General features: G+C 31.7%; 2 protein-coding genes across 2 annotated transcripts; both read right to left on the minus strand.

Annotated features, from left to right (window-relative positions):
* Window positions 1-1,376: 1,376 nt before the first annotated feature.
* LOC111631070 lies at window positions 1,377-21,289 on the minus strand. Its single transcript, XM_023375263.1, has 10 exons — window positions 20,936-21,289; window positions 20,782-20,871; window positions 17,318-17,458; window positions 16,124-16,249; window positions 15,871-16,009; window positions 3,590-3,666; window positions 3,328-3,525; window positions 3,082-3,253; window positions 2,921-3,003; window positions 1,377-2,851 (listed from the first exon to the last, which is right to left on the minus strand). The coding sequence occupies exons 1-10, from the start codon at window positions 21,114-21,116 to the stop codon at window positions 2,550-2,552; spliced, it is 1,509 nt and encodes a 502-aa protein (XP_023231031.1). The 5' UTR covers window positions 21,117-21,289; the 3' UTR covers window positions 1,377-2,549.
* On the minus strand, window positions 18,269-18,962 carry LOC111631066 (MICOS complex subunit MIC19-like). Its single transcript, XM_023375259.1, has one exon. The coding sequence runs from the start codon at window positions 18,941-18,943 to the stop codon at window positions 18,365-18,367; it is 579 nt and encodes a 192-aa protein (XP_023231027.1). The 5' UTR covers window positions 18,944-18,962; the 3' UTR covers window positions 18,269-18,364.
* Window positions 21,290-21,527: the final 238 nt, after the last annotated feature.

Below are 21,527 nucleotides of genomic sequence, written 5' to 3' on the forward strand. Positions count from 1 at the left end.
GGGGATCGTGACCAGTGCCGGCCCGAACCAAGTTTTAGAATGGAGCGAGATCCTATTATGGCGCCCCCCTTGGTTGTCCCTAATTTATACCCTTTAATTTTCTTTACCACTGAGGCGCCCCCTAGGACAGCGCCTGGAGCGGCTGCTCTGTTCGCCCTATGGTAGGGCTGGCTCTGGTCATGATCCACAGGTTGAAAAACACTGCCGTAGGCAATATCGACTTTGCTTTGCAATAATTAACTGATAAATGCATGAATGGAGTTTGGAAGAAGTTATGGTTGAAGGTATTCAGGGCCAGATCATTGCATAGACAAATGAGACAAATGTCTAGGGCCTGGTCAAACTGTCTGTTTTGAAAAGATTTGTAAATAAGATAGTTTATTTACTAAACTAAAACAAATCTTAAATTTTTATTAATAAAAATTTAAGATTTGTTTTAGTTTTTCACATTTAGTTTTGTTTTATTTATTGTTTCATATTTCTTGTGGGAGAGGGAGTGGACCCGGTAAGAAGAAAATGTCTAGGACCCCAAAGTGGGTTAATCCGACCCTGAAGGTATCCAAGAATTCTCAAAGAGAAGAGCCTATCATTGACCAAATTGTCAACCTAATCAATACTGCAGGACTAGGAGATGTAGACGAGTAGGATATTGAGTATTTACCGCAGGTTTCTGGTGAGAACCTAATCAAATTTTAGCGAATGATTCAGATTTTGAAAGCAGTGCAAAAGCAAAATGAGGCGTTTTGGATGCAATCTTCTGCTATCGACATTTGCTTAAGGAAAGAAAAAAAAGCAACAAATGAAACTACATAACTTTATTGCAAAAAAAAAAAGAAAAGAAAAAAAACAAGAATTTCAGAAAAGCCAGGTCCTTCCTCACAAAAAATGAACTTTACATTTCTGTGTGTATATGTTTGTGTTATTTAACATATATTATTATGCAAATTAATATAAAAGTAACATAAATTATAGTAAAATTTGTATTTTTGGTTGCGTGTTCCCCTTTCCCTATCTACTCTATGTTAAAATGATCTTGTTTTACGCTGTTTTGTTTAGGGTTTTTTCGTCTAGGAACATATCCCCCACATTAAGTGGGGTCTTACTGTATTTATATTTTTTGGAAAGGCCTTAAATTACATTGATGAAAAAGTCTTGGAAATGTAAAAAAATGTGTGTGTAATCATCAATGAAATTGCATCAACTGGTATGTGGGATGTAGAAACAAATATTGCACCAGACCAGTCTGGAGCAATGTTTGCATTTACAACCTGTATATATCCAATAAAAAATTTTTTTTTATCTTGTAGATAGATAGAGTTAATATAAAATATATTAATAAGAAAAGAATTGCCTAAAACAATTGCAGATAAGTCTCCATATTATTATACCATATGGTCTCCATGAGTATTTTGAAAAACATCAAAAATAAGTCATAGTTACAAGCCATTTTTAATAATTTATTCATATATAATTTGGTGGTGGCTACTGTTTGGGATATTCTATTAAAATTTGAGAAGAAAGGTTAATGATTTTTATAATAAATATTCCATTTAGAATTTTCTCATTTAACATATAATAACAAATAATTTCACCATCAGAGAAGACTTAGACAGTATTTACATTGTCTAGCTTTTTATAGAATTCATATTTTGCATATTTGACTCGATTACAAGAGGGGTTTAAAATTATATATATTTCAGATTTATTTGGAGAAAAATTTTAATCAGTAAACTATATTTATATGAAATTAATTACAGCAAAGGATGATTACAACAATTTATCATTGTATGTGTCTTGAAAAATGATCAGTTTATTAACATTAAATTAGATATTTTTTCTAATGTTTATAAAATATTATTTTGTATCTAAAAGCAGATAGATAATATAACTAAACAAAAACTTGCAATGTGCAGTCTAAGCTAATTTTACCTTTTCTATAGAAAAATTACCTATAACAACTAAACAGTACTGAATATTTAATGCTGTCTTATGACAATAAATGTAACACAGTTTTACCAAAATGAGCATTGCATAAAAAAAGGAAATGTTGATTTCATAAGTTTACATGGGTAAATTACAATGTCAGTACTATGAATGAAATTTTTGGCATAATTTTATAATTGTTAAATGTTTGGATGTGGTTTGTGTCCTTAAACATTTAACACAATCCAAACATTCACTGCCAAATGTTTTTCATATCAAACATATAGTTAACAGATAATTCTATTGAGGTATACTTTAAAATAGATTAAAATTATTGATAAAGATATAAAGTTTTATATATTGTGTTAATATCAGTATTGTTGCAATTTCTTAAAAGATAATAATTAAAATGTGCTAATATAATCAAAAATGAAAATTAATATCAGATTAATATCTTTGTGTATTAGTTACATAGTGTTTAAAGACCAAATTTTGTAATTGTCTTCATTATGTATATTGTTCAATGTTATTGCATTATGATCTCTAAAAAATGTTTTAATTTATTCACTGTAACTGAAAATATTAATATAATAAAGTTAGAAAAGATGATAGTATTACTATAAATATTAAAAATCGTAATAATAAACATAATAATCATTTTTGTTGTTGACGTTGTCATTGTCATTGATATTGTCATTGCCATCATCATCAGTATCAATTCCTGATTTCTTATATTTCTCTAGACATTGTTTAGCTAGATCATTGGTTTCTTTTTCAATATAATATAGAATCTCCCCATCCTCATCTACACAAAATTGATTTTTTCCAACAGTTTGATGATGATTGTAATTTCCAGTATTGCCATTGCATTCAAGCCGCGGATAATGGGTACTCATAAATTCTGTATCATATTCATCTCTGGCACAGTCTGAAAATACATTTTTTAATAAAATTATTTTTTGAATATTTTGGTAAATAAAGGTAAACAGAAACTTACTACAGAGCATCTCTGTCTTCATATTAGCTTTTTCAGAACTATAACTTTTGAAACTTTTACCATTTCTATCTGTACAGAAACACCTATAATTTGAAATAAAATTTAATAAATTTTGAATTCACTGACAATTATTAAATTTCATAACATTTTTCATTACATACTTATCAGTAAGACACTGTTTTCTTGAAAAACTTCCATCATAATCACAGTCTACATCTTTCAGACCGATCAATTCAACTCCTTTTAAAGAAAACTGGTGAGTAATTAACTGTGTTCGTTGGACTATTTCTTCACATTTTGTTAAATAATTCTTTCTATGCTTTTCAACATCATCTGTCATGATTATAATTAGTAGTATAATGACAATTGTTCAAAAGTTATATAATTATAAATGAAAAGTTACTCACAACAAGGAAGTAAAGTGATATTTTGAATTAATGTTACTTGTCCTATATGCTTCCCCGAGATAGGATCGGAACAATAGCACACATTTCCCACACATTGCAATTCTTCATAATTACCATTTAATGTACAGTGTTCATGTGGTTCTGTATTCCAAGCAGTTCCAGAATTTTTTTCTTGCTCAAAAAGTGTCAAAGAGCAACCTAAATTTTAGAATATACAATATTAAAAATATTAAATTATCAGTTTGAAAATGTTTAATCTTACCACAAGTCATATTTTTATCCATTTCTTTGTTGGCTTGGCCAAATATGCGTTTTCCATTATTTTCAAAACAGAAACATCTGTCAAAAGAAATTCTATTATTTATTTGTTTATCTAATTGTATTAAATGATTAAAGATTAGGTTTGGTTAATGACTTTTTAATATATCTTAAAAACCTATTTAAAAAAATTTAAGATTTATATGATGTTATTTTGTAATAATAGGAGACTAGTTGTTTGTTATATACATGACAAAAAATGCTATTCAAACTAATCTGAATCCATCTTTAAAAATTACAATGCATTGAAAAAATAATTAAATTAAATTTGAATTTAGATTTCTTAAAAATATATTATTATTTTTCTTGTTTTGCTTAAAAGTTTACCAAGACATCCCATAAACTGTTGTTGTAGTTATTTACTTATTTAATTATAATGAAATTTAAAAATTGGAAATACATACAGAAAGTTTTTATTGTTATTAAAAATGGTTGTATGATTAGGTTATTAACATATAGCTTCCTAGAAACTTCTTACATATATTTCTGCATAAAAGATTTTGATATGTCTACTAGAAAATCAAAGGTATTCAAAATTAGTGCCACCATAATTAGTGCAACACTTAAGAAAAACATGTGACTCAATTTCCTGCTTTGCATTGAATAAAAAACCAAAATAAACATAAAAGAGTTACTTACACACTATCAGAAAGCAAGTTTAATAAAGAATATTTTGGCATTTTAAGATTTAAAATTGAATACTAAACTGTGGAAGTATACACTAAACAAGAAAAAATTGTCTAATATGAAAATGAGAGGTAACAGTTTCAATTTTACCAATTAGATGCCAGTTTTTTTGTACTAGTACAAGCCACCAATGAACATAAAACACAAAATACAGCAATAATCCTTTGGGCATAAATTAAGGACACTTTCTGTTTTTCTATTATGTGGACAAGCAATTGTCTTAAAAAAAAATAACTCTGTGCCTATTCTCATCATTAAGAGAACAAACCACAGTTTTTAGAGAGATTGCTACTGTTTTAAAGTGTCAACTGGTACTGTTTCAAAAATTCTCAAAAGACATGAAGCTACTGGTGAGATTACTGATAGACTGAATATAGGTCAAAGAATCACATCATCTTGACAGGATTGAATTTTGCAGCAGCTGTTACTATCTGATTGGCACTTAAACTGTAATGAACTTCAATGCCAGATGTGCATGCAATAACAGTGTGGATGTTAGTGCATGCTCAGTCTTACAGCAACATAAAGAAAATGGCCTGGAAACTTATAAAGCTTGAAGAAAACTATTAGTCACTAAAAAACAACACTATCCATATGTTAAGTGGGCAAAACAAGCTCAAAAATTGTACCATGGAACAATGGAGAAAAGACATTTGGAATAATAAAACTGTTCTCTCATTTCCCAGACCAGTAGCAAGATTGATTTGCCAACAACCAAACAAAGAGTTCATTCCTACCTATATTGTTCATACCATCAAGCATCCTCCAAAGGTGATAATCTGGGCTGGCATATCAGCCTGTAGTATCGTATAATTCTGATGCACATTGTTCAGAATTCAGTGAGTGGTACAAAATGTATTGGTGTTGAAATGAAATTTCTGCTTTCTGCAACCTGTCATTCAAAGCTGGAACATATCTTAACATTCATCAATGTTCTTCCTTACACATTCTAGCAACTGCTGTTGAAAAAGCTATTTGCCTATTCATAGGGCACAGTTATGTCAGACCTAACAACTTTCAAGTGGAAATGATTGTTGGTGCATGTCTGGTAGGGGCTTCTCTGATCTGAGTTGCTGAGCTGATGGGTGTAATGTATTGCTTTCTTGATCACATCTCAGTATGCAAAGACAGCGAAAACTCTGCCAAAAGAAGCAACTGTGGTCAAAAGTCAAAGCTGGATGAAAAAGATAGAAGAGCACTTCATTGAATTGTAAAGAGAAAACAAAATTACAGCAGTGCACATTACTGCAGAAATGGCTACAGATGCAAGGGTATCGGTATCAGTAAAAACTATCAATACACACTGCATAAAGATAATATTGGTGGCAGGGCTGCAATAGCCAAACTTCTGTTGATACCAGGAAACATCAAACAGGCATGTGTAGTGATGCAAAAGGTATAAAACAGACACCAGGCATGGAAACATATGATATAGTCTGGAAAGCCAACTTTCATTGTGTTTCCTATTTCCAGTCATGTTTATGTTGGAAATCACTGGGTGAAGCACTGAGTGAAACCCACTGTCAAGCATGGCAGAGTTTCTGTATGATTTTGGGTTGTGATATTCAACTTGTTGAGTCTGAAGGTAAAGTAATAGTCCAGAACCATCTGCATATTCTGAATAACCAACTCCATCCCATGATCCAAACTTTGTTTTCAGATGGTAATGCAAAATCCTTTAGGACAACAATGGTCCTATATTCACACTGCTGGGTGTATTCAATCTTGGTTTGAAGAACATGAAACTTACCTTTAGCATCTACCATTCTTGGCCAATCACCAGACTTGAATATTATTGAGCCTGTGGGGCATTTTCTTGAGAAATAGGTTAGATTTCTACTGTCTACTTCCTTCAAGGAATTAGCATCAATATTAGTTGAAGAATGATACAAAATTGACATTAATGTTGTTTGTGATTTAAAAGCATTTTTGGTTAGATTTCATACAATTGTGAAATACTTCCCAATAATTTGCAATTAGATGTCATCGCAATTCACATTTCAACACAATACAAACTAAATAGAAATGCAAGCTTGACATTGACAGGCTTATTTAATGATTAAATAAGCCTGTCAATGTTTTTCAATTGCAATCAAACATTTTTCATTCCTACTATATAATAAAGACCAACTGATATACCTTACTTTTAAGCATAATACACTTTATATTATACACTTTTTCCTTGCAATTGGACATATTAAAACCATGAACTTATTTTTAAATGTAAATACAGTATAATTTTTAACTTCCTGATATATGCATGAAAATGATCTTAGCCAAAATGTAAATTTTTATAGCATTATTAATAATTTTAACAATAGAGGTCACAAGTTATCTGAAATAAGATTTTTTTGAATAAAAATCTATCTTAGATTATGTTAGATATCTATTTAATTCTACTGTAGTTTCTATTTCTCCTTATAAATCTGAAATTAAATTTTTTTTTTTTGATATTTAAATACCTTCCTATGATGTAAAATCATGATGATTCCATTGTTTTCAGTGTGGGGGCCGAGGGGGGGAAAATAAAAAAAATCTCGACGAACGATAATATGTGATATGTATCGTCATCGTCTCCCTTGCCGTTTGGATTGCCAAGCGGTAACAATCAACGACATGTGGAAGCAGTTGAGTCAGAGATAGATGCTTCGTTTACAAACAACACAATCATTTATTAAACACGAAAGAAGCTTACAAGATTTCCGCGATCTTGGAAGTTCTGCGGCCTCTGGGTCTTCCTCTCCTTTCCAAGATAGTCCCATTTTGAAGGAGTGTCCCTTGTTCGTGAATGAACAATTCCATCACGTCTCAATGACTCCGGGACGATGCGGTCGACTTCCGTTGATAGAAACATGCTGATCCGAGGTCGGGAGATGGAGACGAAGATGAATGCGAGACACACACACACAGCAACAATCCGTCACTTGGAACTTTCGGGAGAAGAAGCCCCGCGTCCTCGAATTTCCGGGGTTTTATCTGTTTTCTCTCAGATTCCCCTTTCCGATTGGTCTCCCGTCGTCACCTGATGACAATTCGAAACCTTTCGGGGGCGCGGGAGAGGTCAAAATCGAAGTTTAATTCAATCTCCAACTGGAAATGGTCGACGGACTTACATTCTTCTATTGTTTTAAAGTCTTCTATTGTTTTAAAGTCTTCTATTGTTTAGCGTCGCGTTTTCATATCATAAAAATCTATTTCTATCTAATATATTATTTTCTCTAAAATAATTATTTTAAAGCGAATTTTAGTGAGGGTTCGGACCTGTCCAGAGCCTCACACAGTGAGGAAAAGATGTGGTGATGACATGACAGTTTACTGGTTTCAAAAATGCCAAAGTCAAAACTGAAGGAATTAGTAAATAATTTTAAAGATAAAGGAATTACAACTGATGACAGTATTCTGAGATTGAACTATCTGGTGCTTCCATAATATGAATGAAAAGTATTTCTCTTCACAGTTTAAGCAGTACATTAACTAACATATTAACTAACTAACTAATGCAAAACATATTTCCAACAGGGAAAGAAAGAAGAATGAAATAAAGGGACAGATTTTTGTTTTGGCATCATTCAATTCTGCAAAGAACAATGCAAACAAGAAAAATGAATTTTCATGGAAACTAGATACAGCTTTAATAGTCAGGAATTGTTGTTAACAATGTAAATCATCCGGCATTCAAAAACTTGCTAGACAAGTATACCAAGCACTTGATCCCTGACCAAAGCATGCTAAGGAAATTTGTGTGGCCTGCATATGTAACAACTTTCATAAAACATGAAATACAGTATTAGGAAACAACCCTATTTTTTATTTTGGATATGCTGAACATTCTCATTGTTCTGTTAACAGTGATGCCACTACAACTCATTCTGTTAAGAGTTTACAAATTAAAACAGACAAATTCCACAATTATGGAGGCCTTCAATGATGCATACACCAAATTGTGGAACTCTACCATTCTGTATGAAGAGGTTTGGTTATTTGTAACAGACCAGGCACCATACATGCTAAGTGCATGCTCAAATATAGAGTTGATGTATCTGAATCAGAGACTCATCACTCATCTTGCTCATTGCCTTAACAGAGTATGTAACATAATTAAGGCAGAATTTCCTTGGCCAACAATTTTATTTTAGAAATGAAAAAGGCTTTGATTAAATTTCTTCCAAATATACTCATTGCCATAAAAATTAGTACACCAAAGAGTTGTCAGAATTGAATGAAATTGTATATATGTGAGTGTAACGGTGATAAGTAAGTAATTACAAAAGAAAGCAAAAGAATCATTTATTACAGGAAAACAAATGAAAGGAGTGATTGCGGTGATTACAAATGAAAGAAGGTTCTAGTACCCTGTTGGGCCACCTCTAGCATGAATACATTATGTGATATGGGACAGCATGGAGACATACTGTACATGTGCCATATGGTATCCTGTGGCATCTCCAACACAGTTGCTGCAAGCAGTCCTGTACTTCGGCCAAACTTCTAGGCTGTCCAACTTGGAGTTCCAGGTGATCCCAAACATGTTTGATTGGGACCAGGTAGGCCAGGGAACTGTGGCAATGTGGCAAGGCAGTCCCGTGACATTCTTGTTGTGTGTGGTCGAGCATTATCCTGTTGGAAAATGGCTCTTGGGAGCTGCCATGACAGGTAACACATGTGGCTGCAGAATGTCACTAACATACTGCTGGGCTGTAATGATCCATTGGATCACCACTAGAAGCGATCAGCTGTCATACGTGATGGCACCCCATGCCATCACACCAACTGTGGGGATGGTATGCCACTCCAAAGAGTAAGCAGGATTGAGGGATTCACCACAGGGTTTCCAGACATAAACATGGCCGTTGTCAATACCAAAACTGAATCTAAATTCGTTGCTGTAGACAACTTGGTTCAATTCTGTTGAGGGCCAATCCCATCATGAGTAACACCACTTGAAACAGAGGCAATGGTGGGTGGCTGTCAATAGCAGCACACATAATGGTTGCCATATCAAATGTTCCTCAAAATTGTACAAACAAACATGGACCTGTAATGATGGCACTGCCTGTGTCCAGATGGTGGACAATACAATCGGCTGAGTGTGCTTGTTGGAGACCAGGTGCTCCTCTTGGCTAGTGGTCTGCTGAAGGTATCTTGAGTCTGGGCACCATGTGTGTGTGAGCTATCTCTCATCCACTGATCCCAACACCTCAGTGTTGTCAGAATGGCCTAGGTGGCAGGCTATTCAGTAAGATGATCATCTTTCTGGCTTCTCTCAACTCGATGATCCTTTACCTCTCTGCTGCGTGTTCGGCTTACATGTTCGGACAAAAGTCGTTCATGATCAGGCAGGCCAGGGAAGTGTGGCAATATGGCAGAGGCAGTCCTGTAATACCCTTGCTGTGTGTGGTTGAACATTGTCCTGTTGGAAAATGGCTCTTGGGAGCACTGTCATGAGAGGTACCACATGTGTCTGCAAGATGTCACTAAGATACTGCTGGGCAATATAAAGGCATCTCCAGTGATATAGCATCCTTCTGCAACAGGTAAACTAAGACAGGATGCCTTTGCATGCTTTTTTTATAGATCAAGAGGGATGCAGTTTAATGTCCTCTGCTGGCATTACACAATTATCCATCATGCTATGACTCTAATCATTTCCCTGTCTGCTTGAGACTTATCTGCATGCCAAGTTTTGCAGCAATATGACAACTCCTTTTTGGTGCACTAATTTTTATGGCAATGAGTATATACAGTACATCTATGTAGAGAGATAACAGATTTGACACTCCCCAAGATATCCTATAATATTCAGATGGGTCGTGAATTCAAGTGGCTTATTTTTATAGCAAAAATTTCTCATCCATGATAGCATTCATTGGTAAACTGGGAAAAAGTCTTCAATGACTGAAATGAAACTCAAGAGTCTGTTGAAACAAGCTATATTAAAGGAAATTACATTGTTCATTCAAACATGTTCCTGCATAGTTTGGTTTTCAAACTTGAGGGAAGTGGTCTATCTAATGAACAGTGAGAGAATTTTAATTATGCCAAATATCAATTGGAAAATTTGCTTTAGAGAAACTAGAATACTCTCTGAGTAGAAATTTGGATATTCAAAATATAATTCTTGAGTCTATTCTGTCACAAAACCTAGAGTTTTTAGTAAAAACTAAAGATGCTATCTCATGTCTATTGATGTCAATTGTTTTAGCAGTTCAAAGATTTACTTTCCTCAGACTGTATACAGTTGAACATGGAGAATGTAGACCCACTATGTTTGCAAATACAATGCTTTTCTGTCTGTAAACTACAAAATTGATGGATCAAATTCTGAATATGACTTATTGATTTGAGTTTTATTGCACACAAAACTAGGGTTACCATAACAGGCAAAATACAGACAGATCATCATTAAAAATACTCAAACAGCAGGGAAAAATAAAAGGAATTTATTCATATTTTTCAATCTAGTAAATGTAAGCATATAATATAAAGTTTCAACTTACACTTTCCTTTGGGACACACAATGTTTATTTTATTTATTTATTTACAAAGATACATAGAAAAGGCTTATAGCCATAGCATCTAAAGACTGTTATTAAGAACAAGTTAACAAATAGTTGAAAACAAAAAGAAGTAAACTCAAAAATAATTTTATGCAATTTTAAATATAAGAAAACTATTTTACTACTTAGACAAGTAATATCAAATTTAAACAACTTATAATGAATGTGCACATGTTCTCTAAGCAACAGAGCCATTACATTTCCTTATACAATGTTGCCACCTAGCCAACAAAAATAATAATAATCATCAAAAATTAGCACCTTTTGTCAGATTTAAATTTAAGTGGTTATGATTTAACTATTAACTGTGTGATCAGTTGAAAAGTATGGATATTTTGTTTATTTTTTCTAAGTATATTACAGACATGGACAAAGTCCTTAAAGTACAGACTGTCTGTACTAAATACAGATGTATGATAACTCTAGTAAAACTCAAGAAAATAGATTTATACTTTCATGTGCAATAAAATAATAGTTTTATATTTATGCATTTTTAGCAATAATTTTTTTACAAACTTTTTCACAAAAATTTATCAAATTTTTAGCCCATTTTTTAAAAGAAAATTTGCATCTCAACTTCCAAAGTTTGTTTATAGTATAAAATACTTTCTATACCTGATCCCATAGTGATAGAATCACTAACTCCTGATTAGTGAGTGTATTTACTTAAAGGTAATAAATAGAATACTATTTTCTAACCCATAAGTACACTTTTATTAAAACATGCTACTTTTTAGTTTACTTTTTCACAATTTAATTACACATTAAAAATAAATTATGTAAATCAAAATTGAAAGTATTACTAAACCAACATTAAGTTGTCAATTTAATAAAGAAATTAACTCATAACAGAATTTTATATGTATTTGTGCATATAACACCATTTCTGAAAAGTACCATGTAATAAAATATCTGTTGAAAACATTCCCATTTAAATGATAAAAATAATAATCATGATGGCATAAGCCTTTACCAACAGCAACTTGATAATATCAGTACATCTATGCATTGCAATTTATGGTTGGATTTAATTGCATTGCTTTGCTCTAGTTTGCTTGGAAACTAAAGTTTGGATCTTTCATAGTGAAAACTTGAATATATAATATTTGGCAACATATCTGGAAAGAGCTTTGCATTTTATAACATGCTGATTTTTATTCACTTATCTTTCAATGTATATTTATAATTATATAGTCAAATGTTGATGATTTAGTGCCACCATTTGTTTGCTCTTATATTAGCACTAAATTGAAGTCCCTCAAACAGGAATTATATACAATAATGAACTTAACTAAGTTCTAATTTGAGATTTAAAAGTTATGTGATTTGATGATGATAATGATTGCAATATATTATTATTTCTATTTAAGTTATGAATGCTTTATAGGAAAGACCATTCATAAGTATCCTTTGGCACTTTGAGGGTGACACTATATCACAGTTTGACTTTATTTTATATGCATATCATAAAAGTTTCTGCTATGAAAATAAGTACAATTCCTGGCTCAAATACACTATTGCTCCTAATCCATGTTAGCAAGTCATCATTTTATATAGTCCTGGAAAAAAGTTTCAAATCATAGTTTCCATTAAATTTAATTGATCAAAGTTTTCATTAAATTAAATTGATATTCTATAAATACTGTATATTGTTGTTTAGATATTAAAATAACCATAAACCAAATATGAAGTAAAAAAGTTATTTTCATATTTAAGAAATTCAAATACAATACAGTAATACCTCGACTTATGCGAACCCGGAGTTATGCGATTTTCAAATCTCGTCGATTCGTCTTTTGTTTGAGCGCCACACAACTCTCGATTACTCACTCCCCCCACACTATTGTTCGGCTTACATGTTCGGATGTGTCGCGCGGAATTGACACACAGCTACAATTTGTGTTATTTATTTCTGTGTTTGTTATATCTACGGAGACTTGAGAGACTGTATGTGGTGATTTCTTGCAACCGTGAACGAATCAAAAGACGACATAAGATTAACGAGAACATTTATTAGCTTACATACGTCCGACTTGGATTTTACACAAATTGCGAAATTATACCTTGACTTACGTGAATTCGACTTGTGTGGTTATCGCTCAGTCCCACCTATTGCATAAGTTTGGGGTATTACTGTAATTGCTTGCAATTTGCCTGGAAAAAGTTTGAGATTAGGATCAAAAATTCATATTTTACAACATTCTAAAATATAAGACACTAACTTAATTTACATACATCCATGTTGTGTGTTTTCAACCTTCAGTAAAAATGGAATCTGGTAAAGACATTAATAGATGAAGAAAAAGGCAAGATACATTCAGACACCATGGGAAATATGAATGTCCATTGCAAACCTACTAAAAAGATCAAAGACAGTAGTTCACAATTACTGAAAGGATCCTGACAATTATTCCAAAGCTAAACATTGTAAACTTTCTACCAGAGATGACAGGACAATGTTGAACTACATCCTCTGGTATGTTATCTAGTCAGATTACAAGCTTCACTAAAAGCTATCTGTAACACCAAGAACAATGAGATATGTTCTACAAAAATCTGTAAATTATGTATATATTAAAATGCAATAACAGCTAAAATTGACAACCTTCCTTGTGGAAAGTTCAGCTGCCAATTTTGCAATGTATTATGTTTGCCTTTCAGATTTAGAACAGCTTTTAGTGGTGAGAATAAATTTAACCTGGATGGTCCTGGTGTGCAATACTATTGGCATGATGTGCTACCAACCTCATCCTTTATCACATTGTGTACAAGGTGAAATATCTGATTATATGGGTTGCTTTCACTGATCAATTAAAAACAGCAATTGCTTTCATTTCATCTCATTCAAAGACTATCAAGATGGAAAATTATCTTCTCCATTAAAAGATGAAGCAATGGACAAACATTTTATTTTCCAACAAAATAATGCTCCCATTCAAAATGCTACCTCAACAATGACAATGTTGTCTGACAATAATATCAACATTTTACAATGGTTACCCTGTAGCCTGGATTTAAACCCAATAGAAAACCTTTGGGGTGATTTGGTAATAGTAGTTTATACCAATGGAAAAAATCTTAATAATGTTTCTGATCTTAAAAAGCAATTGTGACCATTTAGGATATAATTGTTCCTGAAAGACTAACAACTCCATGACCAAGTGATCGATTGATGTTATTTGGGTTAATGGTAAACAAACTTAACTATAAAATATTGTTTTCCCACTATGCTTTGTTTACATTGTGCATTTATGATCCTGGTATCAAATATCAAACTTTTTCCAGGCAAATTGTAAGCAATAATTTGTTGTGCTTGAATTTCTTAAATGTGAAAATAAGTTTATACTTCATATTTATGGTTATTTTAATATCTAAACAACAATAAACTGTATTTACAGGAGATCAGTTAATTTTAATGTAAAGTTTGAAAGTCTGGGTGATCTCATACTTTTTCTAGGACTGTGCATATATGAAATAATTATCAAGAAAAATTACTGAAGAATCAATCCCTAACTGAAAAAGTTTGACTGTATTAGATATTAAAATGCAATTTTTAAGCAAGAAATTATGTATCTATAATCATTTATTTTTCAATTAAATTAAAAATAGGGTGAAAATTAACATAGGTAACATTGAGAACACTTGAGATAGAATTGGACAGAACAAATCAAAAACCACTTACAAACCTTAGTGATACTCCAGGGGGAGAATCTACAATGTCTGAAAGCCCTTGAAGTTTTTAAGGCAAATAGAGCACATGCATCAATGGCAGAGAAAAAGTCAATTTTACAAGCATGGCAAGCCTGCTATGGTGCTTCCTTCCAACCATGCAGTCATTCAATTAGCATCCAGAAATTTTATGATGCTCATTTTTAAATCCAAGTTCGACAAACACATTTTTTCTTTAGTTTTCAATGGTTATTTGAATATTTTGTTTAAATTTTACTCCTCAACAGGTGCACATGTTTTCTCAAATTTAGCAGACATTTTTTAACATTCTGTTATAGAATATGAACATTCCATCTTGGAAATGGCTATTTCCTGACTAAGTTTTGCAGTTTTGACCAAAAATGTTAGAAATATAATGTATGATCTCTGCTGGACTAACACTAAGGTTTGTAAGTGGTTTTTGGTAACATCATTATTTAAAACCTATAAGTGAAGTTGAGAAACTGTATGCTATTTAGAAAGAAAAACACCTTGAAATTATACTGTAGTAGTGAAAAGATACATTATCCATAAGCTGTCCCAACTTTTGATTTTTTTTAAGTTTTGTAATTATTCTAATTGTGTATTCATGATATATTTTTAAACTGTTATTATAAAGCCACAGATTAAAAATGATTATAAACTTGCAAAAAGGTAAAGACACCTTTTTAAAAATGTATTCTTAAAAAAATGCAATATATCATTTGAACCCCCATATATTAAATTAATATACATCACTATCATCATCCAGCAATAGCTGATGAAAATTATGGTTGGTTGATTTTTGAAAGTATACATATTTGATGTAATGTATATAACAAAAATGTTTTTACAAAATTTTCTCCTATTCTAAAACCTCTTCTCTTTTTGAAATAAATGTTCTCTGTTCTTTCATTCTGTTTTTATTTTCAATTTTTCTGATATCCAAATTTTAACATTTCTTAACTGAACTTTTTAAGAAATGAAAGTATTTAAGCTGACATATTTATTTTTTCAAGAATTGTTATTTATCATAATGTTCAGTTACAAGGACATAAGCAAGTTTATTATGTTAATAGGCCTCAATTAAGAATATATTTATATAAACAAAATATAAAAAATATATGAATTGTTAATTAATTTTCTCAAAAAGACTTGAGAATGAAAGTAATATGCTACTCAATTTTAAAATAAAATAAGTATTCTCAAATTGTGTTATATTTATAAAACCTTATATTTTTATAAATATAATTACTACTTTATTAAAAGTATAAAAACTACAATACTGTTTTACTTGTGCTGCTTGCATTGTTTGGATTTATAATATTTCCTATCACAAGATGGTACCCATGCATCAAAAGACAACGTCTGATCAGCTATCAAATTTTCTCTCAATCTTGTAAGATTCCAACAATGCGAATCATCTGAAATACCTATTAAAATAACTCAAAACATTAATTCGAGAGATTTTGCCTTTAAAAGCACTTATACAAACTATTAATAATAATAATTATAATAAAACAAATTCTAATAGTAAATTTCTTTACAAATAATTCTTCTTAAACACCATGATTTTATGTACAGTATATCCAAGTTCTTCATATCCAAGTAAAACCAAGTAATCCAAATTGGNTTCGGTTCATTAATTAATGCAATATGGGAAAATAAATATACTGCACAGTAGTCCATATAGGCCGTTAGTTGCTAGTTACTTGCAGGGCGGCTTCAAACGAAATTCTCGTGTTACCAGTTGATGATGTATATGACTGGTGTATACTTTTTTTTTAAAACTCTTTCCGCCCTGTGGGCACTAAGAGGGCCTCTTTTTGCAAGCCCATTATGAGTTCGGCTAGGCCCACAATGGGGCTGCCGGGTGGAGAGGGACAGGGCCCGACATATCCGAACGGACCACCCCCAAAAATTCCTGAAGATTATTCGACCCATCCGGATTTCAGATCCCGAGTCCCCCAGAGCGGTAGGCTGCCACCTCGACCGCTCGGCCATCCGGCCGTTGGTGTATACTGTCAATCGCGAGTTGTTTATTGCGCGTGCGGTCGGCAAAACAGTTACAATCGTAATTAAACAAATTTTCCTTCGTATAAAATACAATCTTGTAAATAAGTAGTATTTTGATAATTTTTCTACAAATTGAAGTTTTTGTCACTTTTTCGACATTCCAAAGTAAAATTAATAGTAAAATCAGTTTTTTATGCTACGCGGCCGATACGCAATACTCAAAATCATTTATTTTGGCGAGTTTGCATTTTTTAATTTTACAATTGTAATACTTTTTTTTAAACTTTTGTCTCCAACGCATATTTTAAAATCATAGATTCCGCCATCCCGATCCTATCGATAGGTAAACCGCCATCTATTTCTTTCTTTCGCCGTCATTCTCAAAAACCTACAAACAGTCCCTCACCACTCAGCCGCCCCATTGTGGGCCTGGCCGAACCTATAACGGGCTTGCTAATGGAGGTCCTCTTAGAGCCCACAGTGTAAAAAGAGTTTAAGAAAAACCTACAAACGAAAACGCATGCCCGTGGCGACGGAGCGACTACTATTATCGAACGCACTCCGTATTAATTAAATTCTGGCATAACGAATTTGTGAATTAATAAAAACAGTTGTAGTTAATTTATAATAAAAAAAATNCAAATTGTGTTATATTTATAAAACCTTATATTTTTATAAATATAATTACTACTTTATTAAAAGTATAAAAACTACAATACTGTTTTACTTGTGCTGCTTGCATTGTTTGGATTTATAATATTTCCTATCACAAGATGGTACCCATGCATCAAAAGACAACGTCTGATCAGCTATCAAATTTTCTCTCAATCTTGTAAGATTCCAACAATGCGAATCATCTGAAATACCTATTAAAATAACTCAAAACATTAATTCGAGAGATTTTGCCTTTAAAAGCACTTATACAAACTATTAATAATAATAATTATAATAAAACAAATTCTAATAGTAAATTTCTTTACAAATAATTCTTCTTAAACACCATGATTTTATGTACAGTATATCCAAGTTCTTCATATCCAAGTAAAACCAAGTAATCCAAATTGGTAAACCAAAATCCAAGTAATTGGTTTACCAAAAATAAAACAATTTTTGGTAAAAATATATCATCAAGTTTGGAATTCTAATACAGTAGAGTCCCGCTAGTCAGAAGTAATTGGGACTGAGCCCTGTTCGGATTAGCCAAATTATTGAAATAATGCAGAAGCAAGCAGTAAAACAGTCTGGTTTATAAAGATCCAATGCCATCAATGACATCAGTCTCCCCACCCTTTATTTCATCTGACTTATACTCAATAGAGGTGCCACAATAACCAATTGGAAAAAAAACCACACAAAGATCGAGCAGTTTTGTGCCTCTACTTCTGAAAAATCAGTTGAAAATCAACAAACAGCAAGGCCCTCAATGTTTGACAGGCTTGACAATGCCTTATTTACGCAGTTCACTTGGGAAAGAGAAAGGGGAACACACCTAAGTGGACCTGGGGACCTCTTGTTATTGAAAATTTCCTCTCTGCCAACCGAAACAAGTTCGAACTAGCGGGACTCTACGTGTCCTAATCTTTTGATAATCATAACTGCAATATTATCATGTAATAAAAACATTTGGTTAAATTGTTTTGTTTACGCATCGAATCAGAAATACACAGAAAAATATCTCAAAACGCAAACCGTTTTTTATTAACCAACTGTATAAGAATCTACAGTCTTACATCTATATTTTTAAACTTGATTGAACTATTATTAAAAGGGCATCACTGTTTGTTCACTAACACTCTAAATCTCACTCCATCCACACATCTCTGAAACTGCGCTACTTCTTTATGACAATTCAACGTATTGGCAGAATTATTTTCATAACAATTTAAAACTTTATCTTGCATTTCCTGGCAGACATCTAGCGATGGTCTGTTGAAATATTTTTTCTCCACATCATCTATGGATTTATCCAGCTTTTCTGTCAGCAGCTGTAACAAATGTATGTTTTCATTTTCCAATTCTTGAAATGTTACGTTTCCAGAATTAACTTCTGCAGCCCGATTGGAATGTTCTTTGCTTAACCGGGAGTCTTCCTCGCATAAATGTTCTCGGTTTTGGGCAGTCTGATGTTCGACTATTACGGGTGGAAAGGTATCGTCCGATTCTGTCGCCTTATGATCCTTTCTATCGTCACCTCCTTTTAAACGTCTCACTACGGCATCGGAAACTTGAATGATATTACCGGAGTCGTTAACTAACGTAATGCGTTTGGTACTAGTATTATTTCCCATCTCGACTTCTCCCCTTCCGTAGAGGACGACGGGACGATCGAATACTTTATATGAAAACGTCATCCGATCACGTGATATAAAGTTATTTTCATCCAATGAAACTTTATCTATCTCGGAAAATAACCAATCCGCCGTGCACTTAAGTCACGTGATACGATTACCCAATCGTGACAGACGGATGTATTTCGTAGTCGTAACATGGTGGTCGATACCTTTAACGTGTTTACCGAGCAATAAACGCGATATTTAGTAAAATATTACGGTATAATAAGCAAAATAAATATTTTATAAAAATTTATTTATATCATAAGTGTGCCAAGTTTTAGATCTAACATCAGCATAATTCATAGCAATAAATATTAACCAATTAAGGATACAATGGTATGATTGTATCCTTAATATTTATTGCTAAATTGATATTAAAAACTTGTGAAATTAAATAAATTGTTACCTATATCTAAAATTAAAAATGGCTTTTGAATTGAGAGGTGATAAATATATTTTATATTCTACAGAAATTATGTTTATGCTTTTCTTCAGGCAGTCTTTTTAATTAATTTGATTTCATTTGTTGATGAAAGACATCAACAATACTAAGATTATATGATGGATATCAATTTAAAATCGGTAATATAGTTGTATTCGAAAATATATGGCATTAAACATTTTTAATGTCAGGCAAAATCCCACAGGCACTGGAAATGTCATCAATGAAAATCTTGACCTATTATTTTGTGAATAGTGAGATGAATTCTACTTATTTTCTATTTTTTTGACAAATTGTTTTACAGAAGGGAATAAGTTAATAACTCGAAAATCAAGGCAATTTTTTATTAATATTTATAAAGAGATCAACAAATGAAGAGCTCAGAAGAAGAGAAATGATCCACGCTGTAAATGTTACAAACTTAAAACAATTATTATTTCTACGCCGAAAAATTTAATATGCAGTTTATTTTCCATTATTTAATATTATTTCTTCGAAACTAAACAATCTAAAATTTTTGTCTAATTTAAAAAATTTCTTTTTCTCTTTTTACTTTTAACTTTTTCTTCTCAAAAATTTTTTCAATGTTTATTCAATATGCTCACACGAAGAGCGAGCGGGTGATGGAAACGGGCTTGACTACGTTAAAAATAAAAATGTCGAAAGATATTTTTACTTGTGTTTGGTATTGGAAAAAAAAAGCTAGGGTCCGTTTCCCCAAATATTATACGAGTTACATCATCACTTCTCCTTTAATCATAGGAAATAAATTATAGCTAGATTGATTAATACGAGATATATTATAAGAAAAAACTTATGATAAATATTGAATTATTTAATTTTTCGAGTGTTACCTATATATATAAAATCAAATATTCACAAAATAATTGCATAAAATCTTGCTTTGGGTATTTTGCAGAGGCATGATGTAGTTAATGAATACCAGTAAAACTTAATTCTCTAAGTGAAGCTCTCTATTGTGGAAATGATCGTGTGTTCAGAAGTTTACTGCATTAACAGTGCATTGATAATGATAAATATAAAATATATACCGGTAGTATGTATGGAATTAAAGAAAAATTTCAGAACGAATAATTTTCACAATAAAGAAATTTATTTTATTAGTACTAAAAATAACAAAAATAAAAGTGAAAAGTACTGATTTATTGCATAATAACGTTATATATTTTGTTGATATTATCTAAGAAAAATTAATTTGTTATATATAATTGAATTCAAACAAAAGTGATTGAAATACTTGAAAAATTGCTCTAATACTTTAGAAAGAATATATGAATTAATATTTTTAATAACCTATATTTATTAATCAAAACAATAATTTTATTTTCATTAATTTTGAAACAATATTTCAAATAATTTTTTACGCTACAAAATGAAATGAATAATATAATACCTGTGATCGAACATTTTCCGTTAACACATATTAATCCCGGACGACATAGACTTTTAGAAACTCCCTCCGATTCACAACTTTGTCCTTCTTCTAAAAGAATAGCGAAATTTGAGAAAAATAATCAGCATATATTAATTTACGAACAGATTATAACCTTTGTAAGAGACACAAATGGGACAACAACCGCACACCGAACCGTTGTCTATTTTCTCAGAATCCTCACATTCTGTTTCTGGGCATACCACTCTGAGACAAAGTTCCTCACAGGTCGTATTTAGTGCCCCGCAGACAAATCTTAGAAGTATAAAAACAATAAGTGTCTTTATCTCGAGCATTTTGGATAGGAGACAAGTCTTAGAAGTTTCAGTGTTTGATTTTTGTACATATTTACATAATGATGTCAGCGATTACGTAACTCTTTCGATAACGTATTACTATAGCAATTGATAGTGTTTACGCATTTATCAAAAAGTACAAAGTAACAAAAACACTAAAACGTTGTTATTTGTATTTGGATTATATGAAATTTTGATTAAGCATTCAATAATAGAATTTAAAAGTTTTTAAACAAATATACAGTATTTTTCAATTATTTAACATATTTTGCGAACATCTACAAATGCATTTTTAAACGAATACTGTAGGCCTATTTTATATTAGGTAGCATTTATTACACTTGAGTTTTATGTAATTCCTTTTCAAATTTATTTATAGGAAGATACATTGATGTTGATTAACTAAGTTGT

The sequence above is a fragment of the Centruroides sculpturatus genome, unplaced genomic scaffold (genome assembly GCF_000671375.1).
Source record: "Centruroides sculpturatus isolate CEXI.00-Female unplaced genomic scaffold, Cexi_2.0 scaffold654, whole genome shotgun sequence".
NCBI classification, from domain to species: Eukaryota; Metazoa; Arthropoda; class Arachnida; order Scorpiones; family Buthidae; genus Centruroides; species Centruroides sculpturatus.

What these genes read in the sequence shown, in the direction of transcription:
- LOC111631066 (XM_023375259.1), bottom strand. Translation starts at nt 18,943, where the DNA reads ATGACGTTTTCATATAAAGTATTCGATCGTCCCGTCGTCCTCTACGGA.